The following is a 17,656-nucleotide window of genomic DNA, read 5'->3' as shown; positions in this document are numbered from 1 at the left end:
TGATTTGAATTAATTTTTCACATGGTCCTTCAGGTGACAAATGAAATAAAGCTTAAGAGTAATAAAAAGCAGAAGCAAAACCAGTGGTTTCTAAGAAAGATTTTTAACTAGTTTAAATGACGTGGCTAATGAAACCGAAGTTTTGCTGAATAACTGAGTTTCCAAATAGTCTTGTAGGTTCCTGAACAGTTTGCATATGAAAAAAATCTTCCATACCTCCCTTCATTTCTAGGATTCATCTGATAACTGTTAAGCTTCTGAAACAGAGCTAAACTACCTGCATAGGCAGGAGTCTAGAATTAACACTTTCTATAAGAAAGGTCACTTGAAATACAGACAACAAACACATCAAGTTCAGAAAGCTGCATTTCATCAGGCGTCTTTGAGCTCTAATACAGCAAATTACAAACATCCATATTAAATTATAGAGAGCTCCCAAGAGCTGCTCCTTTGGCTTACCATTTAGGATGGGTTCTATTTCATAATTTCAAGCATGCTCCAACAAAAATATACTTATCTAAGGCTGTAGGCAAAGAAGCATATAAGAGCATTACTTAAGTCCTTGTAGGAAGAACATATCCAAGACAAGTTTAGAACCAAAAGAGAAGAAAAACAGTAGACATCACCAAATGTGTCTCCAAAATCCAAATTTATATAAAGTTAAGCATACTTTGCTGTATCTTCTCTCCTATGCCTAAAGAGAAGCTTCAACACACAGCTAATCTGCAATTCAACAAAGGTCTACCAGTTCACAGCAAGAGGAACCCTGCTACAAATTTTGGGATGAAGTAGACAGGGCTGGAGATTTTCACAGTCATTTGGAAACTAAGACACCGATTATCAATTTATGAATCAAAAACCCACTTAATCTAATGAAGGAATTCCTTGCAGGTAGTGTTTAAAGGCCAAGATCAAACAGTACACTGAACTTAAAGGCACTTCTTGATAAAAATCAAACACAGAAATGCCCACACCTGGAAAAAAGGTAGATAAGTATCTGCATTTAATAAATCCTTTGTAATAAAACTTCTAAATAACCAAGAGAACAATTTGAAGAAGATATCATTATTCACTCTTTCAAGGGAAGATTAAACCGTATTTTGAAAATACAAGTCTTAACAATTTTACTCCCTAGCATTACTATACAATATAAGAAGCATCTCACACTTAGAATCCCTAGACTGCTTCCAGATTTACACTACTGAGAGAAAGGAATGGCACAACACCACAAAACGTGGAGAGGAAACCTCATCAAGCGTTTCTTAACTGGCACCTTAAAAAAAATACACAACACAAACAACCCAACAGGTTCCTTAGATACCCTGAACAATCAACAACTCCAACACACTCAAGAGACAAATAACTCATAGGGTGCAACTTCACATGAATGTGAACTGCATGTTATACATGTGAGGAATGCAGAATGTGACATTAATTGTCACCTGAAATATTCCAGTTAGTTGAACACAACGGTACTGTGTATGTTACATGGCAGTATGTGCTAAAGACAGAACGATATCTTTAATATTAGTCTGTGGCAAGTACACAGTGAAGTTATTATTCCATTATTACTAAGGGGAGTTTTCTTAATTTGCCTCCCTCCCCACACTCCACTTCCAAGCACCCTTTTTCTAAATAAGATTTAAGTACATAAGTACACCATCTCTATGAAGCGCTATTTTAAGTCGATCAAAGTCTTTTTTCAATCGTACAGACAACAGCAGTATAGTGCATATCAATTATTTAGAATGTATGCGGAATTACAGCAGCTCGAGCTCGTGCGGAACGCACTACTCCTCAGACAAAAAGCAAGGACAGGTACGAGCGATCTTTTCTTTAAGACTGACTGATACAGCTGTGTTAATGCCGTTCCTACCGGATGACTACTTAACGCACAAACCCAGACATGATGCACGCAGGGATTATGAACATAATCTTGCAGCCCGAAGATGATCACAGCAGCAGCATTCAAGGACCTTTCATCACTCTCCTTTTTGCGGGCTGAAAACAGCATCAAGACCACATACGAGCGCGGGAGCTAAACCCCCCCAGGGAAACGCCTTGGGGCGCACGCCTGTGTTTACTCACCCACGTTCGCGACACGCACCCCACAGTAGGAAGGGCACCCGCCGACCCCCGCCCGGCCCTTCCCCAGGGCCCAGCCCCGCGGAGACCCCGCGAGATCCGCACCCGCGGCCAGGAGGGAGAATCACGCGTGGCACCCCCTCCCCGCCAGAGCGCAGACTGAGGCGGCAATAGGAGCGCCGCCCCCCACCCAGCTCCAAGCAGCAGGGCAGGGCCAGGCTACCCACCTCAAGATCCCCCTGCCCAGGGCGCCGGGCCCTGCGCCGCCGCTGCCAGGGCGGCAGCCTGAGGGGAGAGCGGGACAGGCGCGGCCGCGCAGGTGTGTGACAGGGGCAGGTGCGCGGAGGCCGGGCGGGAAGGCAGCCGGCGGAGGGGCAGCGGGGTGGAGGGGTGGGCTACCTGTATTTCTTGAAGAGCTGGTCGGACTCGCGGAAGCCGTTGTTGAGCAGCATATTGATGCCGGCCAGCGCCAGCTCCGCGTCCTCGATGGGCAGCGGCGCTTCCCCGTCCTCCCGCCGCGGCGGCGGCTGCTCGGAGCCGGCCATGACGCTGAGGAGGGCGGCAAGACCCCCCGCCGGCTCTCCCCTGCCCTGCCTTGCCTTACCCGCCTATCTTATCTAATCTACCCGCTGACTGCCTACGGCGTGCCCGCAGACGAGGTACCCGGTGCCCGCCGCCGGGCCGTGCTCCCCTCACCCAACACCTGCCCGCCCAGCGCTGCGGCGACGCGGCAGCCGCCTCCCGCCCGCAAACCCTCCAAAAGCGGCGGCGCCCGCCTCGCTCCTCAGGGCGCAGGCGCTGAGGGGGCTGCGCATGCGCGCGCGGGGAGCGGCTGTGTGTGTGGCGCGGCGCGGCCGGCGGCTGAGGCGGTTAACGGCTGCTTGTAACGGTCACCTGTAACGGCCGCGGGGCGGCTTCTCTGGTGGCGGTGTTTGGGGGGGAGGATGGCCTTGGGTTCCCTTCCCCGCAGAGGAGCCCCTAAGCCGCCCTTGTGCGTCCTCTACCCGGGGACGTTATCGTGGTTGGTCACGGTGGGCCCCGGTGGCCGGGAGGTGGGTGCCGGTGGCCTGCTTTGGAGGGGAATCTCCGTGGAGCTTTCCCCTCGGTGTGGGCTCTCTGGCCTCTTCGTGGGCGCGGGTGGGTGTCTCGCTGGCTGCTGGGCGGCCTCTACTCCCCACAGCCCTGAGGCTTCTTGCAAAACCCACGGGGGGTTTTCACGTGTGGAATGCAGGAGCAGGGGCTGCAGGTGTGAGGTAATGAAGCCCTCCTCTGATACTGTGGCTTTCCCTTTTCAGAGAAGTGTGGGGTTTTGGGTTGGTTTGTTTTGATTTTAATTGATTTTTGTCAGTGGCTGAGGTCACTACTACAGAGGTTGGAGTTCCTGGTTTGTACAGCGGAAACGTCACCTCCCCAGTGCAAGTCTGGGAAACTAGGGGTTTCAAAGAATTTACTGCCCAGCTCTTGACACCTACATCCATTAGCAGCAATGTGAGCGTGCCCATGAAGCTTAAAGAAAAAATAAGTATTTTGCAAGCTTGGCTCAGATACAGGCTAGTCTGGCAGGTGTTTCCAAGCACAGGATGGGTGAGAAAGTACACTTGCATAAATGTATCTATTCTAACCCAAAATGGCCAAGTACCTGGATACTGAAAATACACTTGCATTGTTCTCACTCCCTTGCAGGAAAAAGTTTTCTTTGCTGCACTTAAATTTAGGTGAGGACAAAGGCTCCTACCTACAACCTGGTCTTGCTTCCTGTCACCTGGGATGGTGCTACAGCTGCTCTTGTGAAAATTTAAGGATCAAACTTCCACTACCACCATCCCCTCTTCCCACTAGCAAACAAAAGAATGGGACCATACTCTACTTTTAGTAACAACACCTCTTCCCTGTCAAGAAAAACATCTGTCTTCCTGCGAATCAAGTAGTGGTATTTCTGTACATGTCTTAGGGGAATTGCTACCGCCGCCTCGGGAAATAGTCTGTACCAAAAACCTCTGGTGACAACACCCTTTGAAAGGCAAGGATTGTCTAATGCTTGGAGGCTTCTGAAATCTGTCAGGTGTGTATTGGGCCCTTTGGCTGATTCCCAGTCCCTCCGCCTTACTGTTAGTGAGCAGAGCTGGGTACTCAGAGGGGTGTTTAAAGAGAACATGCCTTCTGTTACAATGCACGTCTCCAAAACAGCATGATCTACGCAGCCTAGAAATCCTCCAGGGCTTGTAGGAAGTCAGCACAGCATGAATTGGGAATGACGTGCTCTCCCATGTATTTGCAGGTTGTTTGTGAAATTTGGACTCGGGAAATTCAAGCAGCCTTGCTAAAAGGGAGTTGCGGGTTGCAATTTCACCACATTTGTTCTCTGCAAAGACAGACACTGCATTCCAGATAAAAAAAAAAATAATTACTTCTCTGAGATTATCTCCCATGCAAGATTCTCTGGGTAGGGATTCATGGTGGAGTGGTTTACAATATCCTTTCCCTTGGTCACGTGTAATCAATTGGATCAAGAAGCAATGAATCTTCTTATGGATTACTTGAGAATTCTTCATAGAGGAAGCTAACTCCTACCTCCAAGTACCATTTCTGAGGAGGAGCAAAGAGCCAAGTCCTTTGGGAAACACCTATGCCATTTCTCCAAAGCTAGACTCCCATTTCCTGCCTTCTGGGTTTGAATAATAGCATAGCAGGGCTATGTGCTCTCTGCAGGTTTTTGGCCCCATGCACATGGAGCTGGAATTCTTTTGAGGTCTTCTTTCTAGCACCCAGTTGCTCCAGACCTTGCTTAGGGCTGGCACTGATAATGTGTTTTCCGTAATAAATGCTTTTCTAGCTGTCTGGTAGCTAGCTATTAATTTTGAAACTCAAGACATGAATAGCTAAATCAACTCTCCAGAAACACGGCTATAAATCTATGGGGAAAAAAAACGGCAGAATGAAGCTGCATTTCAACTGCTCAAGTAGAGAAGTAAGGTATTTGAACACCAGTAATGAAGCAGCAGGACATCTGTGGTTTGACTCCCAACAGCTGAGCAGCAGCAGCTCTATAGTGCCCGTGCCGTTGTGAACTGCACTGGAACCACATTTTTCTGCAGAATTGGATTTGAAATCAGCAGGGCTGTAATTCTCCCTGGCTGCTGTGTAACGACAGATGAGGTCTTGTGGTGGGTTACAGTTAGTTTGATTCACACGGAGGATGTGGTACTGCTGATTCAGCTTGCTGAAAGTGGTCAGGGGAGCGAGGAAACCACAGTGAACAGAGCTGCATGGATGACTTGTACTTGCTAATCAAAGCTTGTATTTACTTCCCAGTCTACCAATGCTCTAAGTGTCTTTCTCGTTTGTTTTTGTTTTGGTTGTTTTTTTTTTTTAATTCTTGGTAGCACAGTAACATGATAGGCAGTCATCAGACAGTCATTTCAGCAGAAGGGCCAGTCAGTTGCCACTTGCCCCCACAGCTCACTGCAATGCAGTATTGAATGACCCATGCTACTGTGGCCTGGTACCTCTGTCTTAATGAAAAGAGATTGAGGCGACTAATTTGCAAGTACTCAAGGACAATAAAGTTACTGATGGTGAGCAAGAATTGTACTTTTAATAAATTAATTGGCCTAAAATTTCCAAGACCATTGCTCTCGTTTCCCAGAACTTGTTAGACACTTAAAGTGGCTACAATATTCACATCCTGTAAGAGACAGAATTGTGGTGGTATTACAGCCCCTTTACAGGACACTGATGCTGTAGTTCAAGGTAGCCTGTAGCTCTGAATATTCAATTCCTCTGCCCTTTGATGAGCTTTCCAAGTTTTTGCCCTGTCTTTGTGCTTCTGACAAGGAGAAGTCCTGCAAGTCATTGTTTTCACACACTGGTCCGTGAGTCAAAAATTGTTTTTCCTCTGTAAGTCTAATTGGAATTTTCATGGAATCACGGAATTGTCAGAGTTGGAAGGGACCTCTAGAGATCATCTAGTCCAACTCTCCTGCTAAAGCAGGATTACCCAGAGCACATCACTCAGGACTACATCCAGGTGGGTCTTGAAAATCTCCAGAGAAGGGGACTCCACAACCTCCCTGGGCAGCCTGTTCCAGGGCTCTGTCACCCTCACTGTAAAGAAGTTCTTCCTCATATTTGAGTGGAACTTCCTATGTTCCAGCTTATGCCTGTTGCTCCTCATCCTATCGCTGGAAACCACTGAAAAGAGTCCAGCTCCATCATCCTTCAACCTTATCTACGTACCTAAAAGGTGGGTTGAAGGACCTTACTGAGGAGAGACCCCTGCTCCCTGCCCTACTACAAACTCCACAAGCTACAGAGAATGGCAAAAGTAGAAGTAGCAGGGAATAAATTATTACAGAAAAGTATATTGATTTATCCAAAGCATCAGAGAAAAAAAGTGTAATACAAGAATAGACCTATATTCATATTTTCTTTAATATCATTTTCATATTCTGTAAATTAGGTCCCAGTTGTCCCAAGGCCCTTCTCCACTGTGTCTGGATGAGGCAATCTAACCCCTTGCTTCTGTCTCAGGGTGCCCTAAATCTGATTTTGCTGGGTTTCTTTTTACCTATCTTGTTCCAAAACTCTACCTCTGTCCTGGAACACCTCAATAATCCTAGTACAATTTACAGTTTTTAAGATGGAGATGAAATTTCAGCAGTGGATGTAGAATATTTGATCGTGAGCAATTAAGTTAAGAGTCACTGCTCGTTTAAGTAGAGAGAAGGAAAATGCTTCAGAATGGAAATAACTTTTTTTCTCTTTGTTGCAGAAAGTGTGACTGTGTGTATAGGAGTGTTGAAAATAATAGTTAAAGTCATAAAGACATCATCTTCCACACTTCTTCAATTTCAGACACAAACCTGCAGAATCCTCCTGTAATTTTTAATTCCTTTTGAGGATTTGCTCTTCTAGTTAAATGTCAGTCAGGTGTGGTCCCACTGTTGGTTAAGAAGAGGTGTTGCAATCCAGGGCATAGCCATCTTTCCACACCAGCCATCAGAGGGGTCTTTTGGGTGTCAGCGACTGCCAGTAACAGCTAGTGAACACAGAAATGTGAGTATCTTCCCTTTTTTAATATACTGTATTTGGTAAGAGAAAAATTATTAAGTTCCCAAGTACGTTTCTAAGGAAATCTACTTTTTATGTAGCTAAAGGCACTTGTTCTTGGGCTTTATGCCTCACACTGTACCTCTGAGGTTTGCAGCAATGAAGGTGCCTGCCTATTGTGTCTTATCACTTAAATATTTATGAGTGGTGAGCTCTACATCTGTTATCATCATGCATTTTCCATCCTGCACAGCAACTAAGCACTACTACAAAGCCAAGCTGATCTTCAGAGCTGGCTCTCCGCATTTTCCTATTAATATGCATTGTCATTTTAAGGGCTAAATCCTGTCTAAGGACACACACATGAAATGACTATTGAAATTACTTGTCTATTCTGTCAATAGGCAAGGAGTAGGCATACATATCCTGGTAAAGCAAAACAGGCTCAATGAGCGTCTTCATATTCTGGAATACTTCATCCAAAGTATTCTAAGGACACTGACACTGAGTCTTTTGACCCTTTCCTCTGATTAAAGAGCATTAGAGTAATAACAGAAGAATAACAACTGTTTGTTGCAGTGGACTTTACTCCAGAATCTACTACTCCTCCTCCCTCTTGCAAACTTTCTGTTTTCCCTGCCTATTTTTACAGGCAGCCTTTCATGTATGGAGAGAGAACAGATGGAAAGTGACTGGTCTCTCAGTCTCTCTTTGGAAAGGCAAAAAGGAAAGTGAAAGATGAGACAGAGCAAGTAAGAGCAATTTCATATGTTTTTTCATATTTTGATTATATTTTAAAATGTTTATTTTTAATCCACACTTATTGTTGCTCTGGACCCAATATATAATCAGTCATATAAAGGAATAAATTCATGTGCAGTCACACAGTTATTTTTACTGAAGCATATGAAGGTGTGTAATTTTTGCTATATAAAGGATGCTAAATGACAGAGCTTTTTAGTGTTGGAGTTTTTTTCCCAGAATGTGCTAATGGCCAAACATATGCACACAGTTCCGGAGAAAACAAAGGAATACACAAGTATTAAATACTAACAGCTGCTCTGTTCAGGCGGCAGCCACATGCTGGCCTGTTTTATGAAAATTAATTGGAAAAACTTCCACACAAAATAATAATCCTGCTTGAATTTTTAAGAGCCAATTTAAAATATTTTATTTTCAAAGGAATGAATTCCTACACAGTTAAGATCTACATTTAGTTGTAAATGTAGGTAAAAACCTACCCTGTGTTGCCAGAGAGCATGAAATATAGAGCCCGAAGTGATTGTCAGAAATCTGCTAGTTCTAGCCCAGTCCTTTCTGGGGAGTCAAAACAAATTCATCTTTGTCTAAATGTCCTTAAAATCTTTTCAGTATGGAGAGCCTGCAAATTAGTTTTTCCTCTTTTTGCTCCAGTGACCAATGAAAACAATTGATTGCATCTTTGTTGCAGAAGCAGGGGGATAATAACAAATTAAAACAGGTGACCTTAATGGTTTTGTGTGTGGAGAGTGAGGTAGGCTGTCTTGCCCAAGATGGAAAATATAAACATTTTTTGTCCCATGCCATACCCTTTTTTCTACATTATGGGATCTTGATTGATGCCCTATTACTTTTCACTTTCTAGAACAGATAAGAACCTATCCACTTTGACCTTTCACAAGCAGGCCATAAATTTTAATGCTCTGATCATTTTTGCTCGTCTGCTTTGGAGCGTCTGTCCAGTTTTTCTGCATTTTTCAGTTGTGTGTGAAGCCATTTCACAGAACATATGCATTTGTGGAGGATTTTCCTCTATATACTCCTTTATCTACATGTATCTAACTATATCATAGAATCATAGAATTGTCTAGGTTGAAAGGGACCTTTAAGATCATCTAGTCCAACCATCAACCTAACTCAGATAAAAAACATCACTAAACCATGTCACTAAGCACTATATAGCATTCATCAACAAGTTATTTACCCAGTTACTGAAATATGCATTTGTACTTTCACGCTTATGATGAAAAACGAGTAGTCAGCAAGGCCATAGATACCCTGTGACAAACGTATCAGTCTTGATAGCACCCTGCATGCAGTGCTGCACCGCAATCCTTGTAATTTAAAATAACCAAAATCCTTTTAGGATGCATTTTGAAATGTTTGGAACGTAATAAAAACATAGTATCTTGCTAAGGCTTATTTTCCTTTTACTAATTTAGCAGTAAATATTTTCTCACAGGTGTCAAGCAGCTTGATGCATAATGTGATTTGAAATGAGATTATTTAAAGATTACTTGTCAGCAACATTTGTACTTTTCTACTTCAGTTTGGAACTTTTGGCATTATATATGTTTATATTTAGCATCTTAACATTTTTCACTAGCTTATTCCTCAGTCCACTACAAAAATAGAATGGCCTCTATTGGGCTACACAGGTTTTATTTTGACCATGTTAGACGTAATGTTTGTTTTTCAGTTTTGAAATCTGCACTTCCCCCCCCCCCCCCCTCTTGTTTTAATTGAACCTAGGTGTCCTGAGGAAAACTGCAAATCTTTGCATTGCTTGATCTCCTATGCAAATGGCAAGCAAAGAAACATCTTCTTCATACACGCCCCCGCCCCCCCCCCCCCCCCCCCCCCCCGCCTTGTTTTTCCTAGCCTGAGAGCAGGGAATATTTTGTTAAAAATTCTAGGGACAAAAAAGTCAGTAGACCCCATTGACAGCAGTTTTTTTGTGACACCAGTCACAAGTTTACATAGACAGGTTGTCCAGGTAATCATCTAGAGGAGACTGGGTGAGGCTGTGTGACCCAGGTTCACACTCTTCTCTTTGAAAGATATTCACAACTACGAAGACCAGTAGTTGAGGTAAACAGAAAGGAAGGCATGAGAGAAAGACCTAGTGGGCTTATAGTTGGGTACTGAAGGCCGCCAAGAGCTCAGCTTGGGGGAGGTTATGAAGCAGCTATGGGAGAGCTGTGAATCTCTCTTAGCTGATATTAGTAAAACTGCAAAGAGAGGATTCTTGTGCAGATGTCCCTTTGTCCTGTTTTCACATTTTCTTGTTGCTGTAGGCTTGTAGATGGGACCTTAGACCACTTCAAGGTCTAAAAAAGCACCACCACCTGATAGTCGTATGTCACTGATAAATGAGGAATCCTTGCCTCACCTGTGTCTTTCAGCAAGCCAGTTAAATTCTTCATGCATTGGTTCTCTTACCTACTGATGGGGTTGCAATGGACAATAACTTTGTGCGTTAATGTTGGTGGCTTATATTACATCGAGGCATGCAGTAGTCTACAGCTGCCTTAAACTAAAACATCTTGACTTGGTGTAACCACACATAATACGTTCATTTGAGCAGCTCTATCAGCAGTGTATGTGCCTACAAAGATGGTGAGCTTCTTCCCTTGCATATACACCGTGTTAGCCACTGATATCTTTGTCCCTGATTATTTCAGTTCCTTATGTTTTGGGAGTCTAATCATGTCTCCAGGAACATAGTGCTCTGTTCTTTACAAAACTCTTCTCTGAGGCTTGCACACACAGACTTGGCAACTGGCTTTTAAAAGAAGCAGTATGATCTGCAGTATATATCATAAGACAGAGAAAAGCCTAAAAACCATATTGAGAGACAGATGCTACCCCAGATATCAAAGTTTTTATTTCTGGATACTAGCTTTTCATTTGTGAAACTTGTGCTTTGCTCTGAACACTTTTGCTGCTCACTCAAGAAAATAACTGGGTTTACCATTTAATTTTGAGAATCCTTTAATTTGTGAGAAAAGTTGTGGTATCTATTTGTATAAACCTAAAGTGAAGGAATCATCATTAAGGGTGTTTTCAGACAGTATGTATATTTATAAAAACTCATGTTACAGCATTGTTTAGAGGTAGCAGCTAAATAGAGCCACATGCTAAAATAATTTTCTATTCTTCTTTGCCTTAATTTGTTGTTCAATAGTCATAAACCTTAGATTATGTGAGTGGACTGTCAGTTCATATGAACAGAAGATTCTTCGCATTTTGATGCTTAAAACTATAAAACAGACATAAAAAATGTACGTTTGTCATTTGATGAGATCATTCTGTATCTGACAATTTAAAAAGGATTTTAAGAGACCGGAAGTTGATGCTTGACCAACTAGGTTTTGAGTTGACATAATGAAATTAAGCAAAACCAGGAATGTATGTGTTATCTCCTGGTACTTAATGAAATAAGCAGCGTGTAGTTGACTGAGGTTCCTATTCTCTAAACTATTAAATGGTTTCTCTTTTTGCTTACCATTAGGTTTTCCCATTCTTCCACTTACTTCTGGAAATTTAGGCCATTTATTTGGAATATGTACTCTGTCCAAATAGGTTTATAAAATGTTCCTGTTTGGGCACTTGTTAATCAAGGTATGTGAATTGGGAAACACTCTGGAGAATTAAAAGACTCCTCCAAGAATCTTACTACCAGAACTGGTTCCCACTATGGGAAGTGGCAGCGTTTGCTCTCAAGGGAAATGCTGCATTGCAGATAAAGGGGGATGGCAAAGTCAAGAGTCTGTGTGCGTGTAATGGTAACCACAGAAGTGACTTACAAATCTGAACATGGAACAACATTTTTATTAAAGTAACAGCAGAATAACAAATGTAATAACCCTCCTCTTTTTTGAAAGTATATTTGTACTCTGAAAGAACTCTTGTCTTTAAACAGTACAGTGCCTTTTAAAGCCATGTATTGGGTGACTTATTCTGTACTGACTCACTATTTATTGTTCTACCAACAGCGTTTTGTGAGGCTGAGAGCTACATACCAGGCAAGCATCTTAAATTGAGTTGTGTAATTTTAGCCATTATGAGTTACGCACAGCAATAACAGGGATAATACAGGGAGAAAAGCTATGCTTTTACTGCAGGCCATTTTTTCAGAGTTCCTCTTCCAGACATAGCACAAGGAGAAATCATCTTTTATTTTCTCAGTGCACTTTCCCATTTTTCTTTGCATTAGCATTTTTCTCAAATGCTTTTTTCTATGGCAGTCCATCCAGCAAGGCTTCCTCTCTTTTTCCTTCCATTCCTTTCATTTTAATAGCTCTTGCACTTACCTATTTTTAGAGGGATTATAAGTACACAAGCACATGTAAATACATGTTCTGTCTTACATCTCTTTATTTTATATGCCTTTCACTTGGGGTTCAGCCTACATTTTCTTCTTAGGTTCTCAACCTTCAGATCATACAAAGCACGGAGAAAATAGTTCAATGTGTGTTAGTTTTCTTGGCATAAGGTAGAAACTAAGAAGAAATATATGTGTCCAATGTGTCCAGCTTATCAAAAAAGCAATGAGTTCAATAGAGATTTCTTCCAGTGGTGGCACCAAGACACTAAAAAGTAAAAAGGTGAAGAAATGACGGCAAACCTAGTGTCATAGATCCACAGATGGTGAGTCACAGCATCATAATATGGACATGCCAGGAGCTAACCACACTGTGTCTGGGTAACTCAATACTGAAAAGAAGTGACAAAAGCATGTATAATGACACATTTTCCCTGTAATTGGAAGCAGGAGATAATTTCCTGTGGCTTATTCCTTTCTCCTCTGAGGCCTGCTGACAGCACTACACAATGGTATTTCTGTAGCTAGGCTGTAAGGCAGTCTAATTATTCCAGAGGACCAAAGTGTAATCAGGCGCTGCATCCATCTTCAGGGAATTAGGTTTCTTGCTCGAGCCTGAAGCTGGGTTGGCTGCTGCCATGTTCCTCTTAAGGCATATGTTTCAGATGGTGTGTGGGTGTGGTTTTCTTTGGGGATAACTAACCCCCCTCCATTGATTGTAGGAGAGCCTAGAGTAGATACCCAAATTTTATACAACTGAAGTTGTGAGAGGAGTAACAACACTGCTCCACAAATGCTGGGGGTCTTACTGAAGTCAGGTAGGTGTGACAGACCAAGTACCAGTGCTACTGGCTGGTTCCATATGGACATGAGTCTGTATAGCCATTTTGTTTGCTTAAAATCAAGTAGGTCCACATATTTTTTAATTTTCTGTGGGCCCCAGATGAAAAATAATGAGCTCATCTACCCTAATAGTAAAAGCTTTGACATTTTTGTGTGGATTTGGTGGTGGAATGTGCTCCCATAAGCGCAGCTATGCCTGAAATGCAGGTGCATGTGACAGTGTTACAGTGCTTGTTGGTGCCAGTCAGGGTTGGTTTGTGCCTTGCTGTTACAGGACATTCACAAGAAACCTACACTAGTACTCCCCACTGAAACACAGGAGACTTCCTTTTACCTATACAGAAAGCAAACTTTTGTTTTCAAACAGGTCTCTGGGCCTTAATAAGTTTCTGAAAGTGGCAATTATATTTTCAAACAACTACTCAATGCAAATGCTTTCTGCAGTTTGTATGAATTTGTTATAGCTGGGAATGGCAACATGCTATTAACACACACAAGTAAATCCAATGGAAATGTCACAAATTATACCCAAGAACGCTATTTCAGACATGCACAGGAATTCTCCAGCAGGGATCATTATGTAGATATGAGACTTTTAGCTCAACAAAAGCCTTGATCAGGCAGCTCAGTTATACAGAGAGCAAATGCAAAGGGCCACATGCAGCAATCACTGCTGTCCAGATTGTGAAGCCATTCCATTGATTCTAATCCCTGCTCGAGGCACGGTGGGCCCTTTGATCACTCTCCAGCCCTTTCTTCTTCAACTTGCACCTGCCCTTGCTGAAGCTTGCCCTATTACTACACTCCCTATCAACATACAGATAAATTAAAAGATAAGATGCTAGAGGCTGAAATTTAGGAATAGGCAAAGCAGTCTTTAGATTTCATCAAACTAGAAGTTTGTTGTGCTTTATAAATGACTCTAAACTGCGACTCTTGGTTGCAGCCCTGAGCAACTTCTGTTTTACCTGTCTAGAAAATTTGACTCCGTAACAGGAGAAATGAGGATACCTGTTGTAGGCAACAAAACGCTACCTATGGCTTCATTGCCAGGGGACTCTCTACAGCTGAAAAGACAGGCATAGGCTATATGTCTTTACTTGACACGGTAAGATTTTATAATATACTCTTCATAGGCCAGGGGTGGAAACTGTAGGGCACCTTCTTTATGTAACTTCTTTATGTAAACTTTATGTAAACTTCTTTATGGCTGCAAGGAGTAGAGAAGCCAGAATTTGCTTTGGGCAACTGCAGAGAGGCAAAGGTCAGCAGTCAGAAATGAATCTCCAGTTTCCTTAGATCTGAGGAAGGATCTGAGAGGAAGAACTAGGAACAAAACCTGCTTATAGCCCCCAGCTAAGCTGGGATGCAGACATGGGTATTTGGATTTGGGTCACTGGCATCATGTCTGATGCAAAAAGCATCAGCAGTTTCTACTAGAAATCAATGTATGGGAGGAAGTTCATCCCAGTCAAAGTTATATGAGAGGGTTTAAGCTCATCTGTACAACTGTCTTCACAATGCTCAGTGCCTCTCAGAGATGCCTGTGTGAGAGGGCTTTCTGAGGGGAACAGAAGAATAGGCAGGAAGGGGCGTGGAAAGCTATCTATCTCATGACTAATTGCTGTTTGCAGCTGCAGATAGACACGTGCTTAATTATCTGCTATATGCATGCAAATTTGCTTTGCTGTCACTAGAGTCCAGATGTTCCCTTCCACTATACAAAGTACAACAAACAAAAGGAAAAGGGTCAGAGAGCAAAATAAAAGGGGCCAGGAGTGGCAGCTTGGTGCTATTTTTCTTCCTGTCATATGCTAGGCCTGGCCCACCATGTTCCTGACCTCCCCAGTGCAGGCAGAGATTTGTGAGTTCACAGGCTGGGAATCCTGTCAGCCAGAAGCTGTTCCCCCCAGCTCCCCTTCCCGGGGAAATGGAGGGGAAAAGGTGCAGGCAGACACCCAGACCCACAGCGGGCAGAGTTTGGATGCCTGGGATGACATGCCATGAAGGCAGGCAGGAGCTGCCCAGGAGCTCTGACCACTGGGTCTTGGGTCAGAGGGGAGCAGTGGCTGGTCTCCTTGACACCACCATGTAGCTTCTCTCCTATAGACATTTCCCTTGGCAGGAGAAAATCCTCTCAGAGCAGTCTTATGGCTTACTTTTCCTTAGGTACCTCTCCTTCTACAACTATAAAGCCTCTTTTTTTCCTATCCATCCTTTAAGCTCACATCTGTTCTTTAGGTAATTTTTTGTACTGATAAAAATATACAGTATTCAGTATTACAAAGTGAATTGAAACATTCTTCATTTTAACTCTTTGTTGCGAAGTCCTTTTCATAGGATTTATACATTGTGTTCCCAACATTTAAAAACATTAAGATACACAAACACAACTAGATCCTTTTCTCCGATCAGCCCAAATCCGGGAACAACAGAGCTATGTTGATTTATAGGGATCATGCACCTGGCCTTCAGTCTGATGGCATTCAGTGTCTCTTTGGAAGATTTAACCTATTCATTCCATTTTAATTAAATAACAGTGATGATCATTAGTGGCTTTGTGGTGTCTGTTTTGAATTAAATTTGTTCTGAATACATCATGTCGATTCATTTTATCTGTTGTGCCCAACGCAATATACATAGATTTGGTGATCGCATGTCCTTTTTAAGTGGCTCAGCAGCAGTAACATTTCCTTCTGTTAGCGTGGCAATATCAAGTTACAAGAATCTGACTAAATACAACTTATCAGTTCAAAATTTGGTCCTACTCTTCCGTATGCAGAAATGATGAAATTCCAAGAATTCTCTCAGTAAACTCTCTGGTAAAGGCATAGTGGGCTGACTGCAGTTAGTTCTGATTTCGAGGGGCATGAGAAAGAGCTGAGCCTGGGTGGGCTCTTCAGCTGTTCAGGCTGGCTGGCTCATGGATGGTGGGCTGAGACCACCCCCTGGCACTGCCTTAACTGCTGACACTCGTCAGGCAGAACACTTCATCAGGTTTAGCTGCGTGGTCTCTTTGCTTCCACCCCTATTGCTCATGCAAATACCCTTTGCATTCGCATAAAGTTTCCATTTGTGTATATTTGTATAAAAAGAGCTATCTTAGGTTTTCTGGAGACTGTGTCCTGTCCTTTATTCCATAACAAACAGATTTAATCTGCAATAACAATTCTCTATAAGCCTTGGCAATATCTCAGAATACATTTTTTTATAAAGTGCATGTAAGATTTTCTGCATGTTCTAATAAGGTGTGTGAGCCAAAGTCCTGTGAAGTGGTTCAATCTTTCCACTGAGACACTGAGCTTTGGATCATGCCTACGCATTTTCTTGGAGAATTGCCCAGAGTACCTTTAGCTTCTTTACTACTTAGGTTACTGTCCCCAGGGGTATGTCATTACCTTTGATTTAACTGAGAACAGCAAAGGGAAAGTTAGAAATTTATTACTGATTTGACACCATGTTCTAAGGTAAATGTTATTAGTTGAAACCCTTGCCTTAGCCAGAGGAATCGGTATCCAGGTATATTACTGACTCTCTAGGTTTGTAGCAGACAGTAATTCTGATCAGAAAGTAATAAGAAGGACCTAGAAGTAAGATTTATGGCAGGTGCTGTTACCTAACAATAGAATTCCTCTGTTAAGTAATATCTCGCACTGACAGATTTTAACTCGTTATGTTATTAACACATTGTTAATTAAAACTCTGTCTGCAAGAGCTGGACACAGAGCCATTTATTTCTGTATCCTTTAAAATACTTTCTTCATTATGTCTTCAGGCTTCAAAAAACATCTGAACAGTTCTTTCTGGATTTAAATTCTAACACTCTTGTTTCCATATTAATTTATAAATTACTGACATTCCTATGAATGTAATTATTCATTCTTACCAGTGCATAGTCCTCCTGTGACAGGAATCTTAGACACAGGCTCTCACACAATAGAGAAATCTGTTGCTGTTCCCAGTTTAAATATAACTGAACAGAGACAAAAGATGATGATGCTAACTATCTGTCTTTTTATTCTGTGTAATAATGCAGCAGTGCTCAATCTTTATCAATGAGCAGGTGACATCTTATCAAAGCAAATGCGTCTCATGGAACGTTTCACATATGCTTTACATTCAGAACAACCTGTAGGAAACACAGTAATTGGCTGAGGTGCAATGTAATGATAGGACTGTGTTTAAAAAAAAAATCTTATATATTTTGAATGCTATCAGCTGCAAGCCAGGAGACACAGTATGGTGTGAACAACAGGTCATAGTTCGGTTTCGTTGCTACAGAGGATCCCCAAAATTGATAAAGAGAACATAAAGACTCATTGGTTATTTTGCATGCAATTCTTTATACTCCGAGAATGCTTCATTGAAGCTCTGGCAACTCCCAGCCTCTTGCAGTTTTGAGATGTCTGGGCCAGCTGCACAAAGGAAGTCTATGCTTATGCCTTGCAGTCCTAATGGCCTCAAGAAGCTATAACATTGGGTTATGGCACTATCCCCGTAAATGTAAAGTAGTTCCTTCTGCCAGGGACATCCATTTAATGTATTTTTAGAAAATACAGAGAGATTTACAGGAGACTGGACCATTGTGCCCTA

The 17,656-nt window shown here is 42.4% G+C and overlaps 1 protein-coding gene across 2 annotated transcripts in view; it reads right to left on the bottom strand.

Moving 5' to 3' along the window:
- Nucleotides 1-2,838, bottom strand: part of TTC39C (tetratricopeptide repeat domain 39C) — a 38,851-nt gene extending 36,013 nt beyond the window's left edge. For both annotated transcript variants that reach the window (XM_014936925.1, XM_014936926.1), the window contains exon 1: nucleotides 2,485-2,838. In XM_014936925.1, coding sequence (XP_014792411.1) covers nucleotides 2,485-2,630 — 146 coding nt within the window. In that variant the 5' untranslated portion in view covers nucleotides 2,631-2,838. The remainder of the gene's footprint in view (nucleotides 1-2,484) is intronic.
- Between the last annotated feature and the right edge of the window lie 14,818 nt (nucleotides 2,839-17,656).

Source organism: Calidris pugnax, unplaced genomic scaffold (assembly GCF_001431845.1).
Source record: "Calidris pugnax isolate Ruff unplaced genomic scaffold, ASM143184v1 scaffold51, whole genome shotgun sequence".
Taxonomy (NCBI): Eukaryota; Metazoa; Chordata; class Aves; order Charadriiformes; family Scolopacidae; genus Calidris; species Calidris pugnax.
This window is presented reverse-complemented; position numbering and strand designations above follow the sequence as displayed.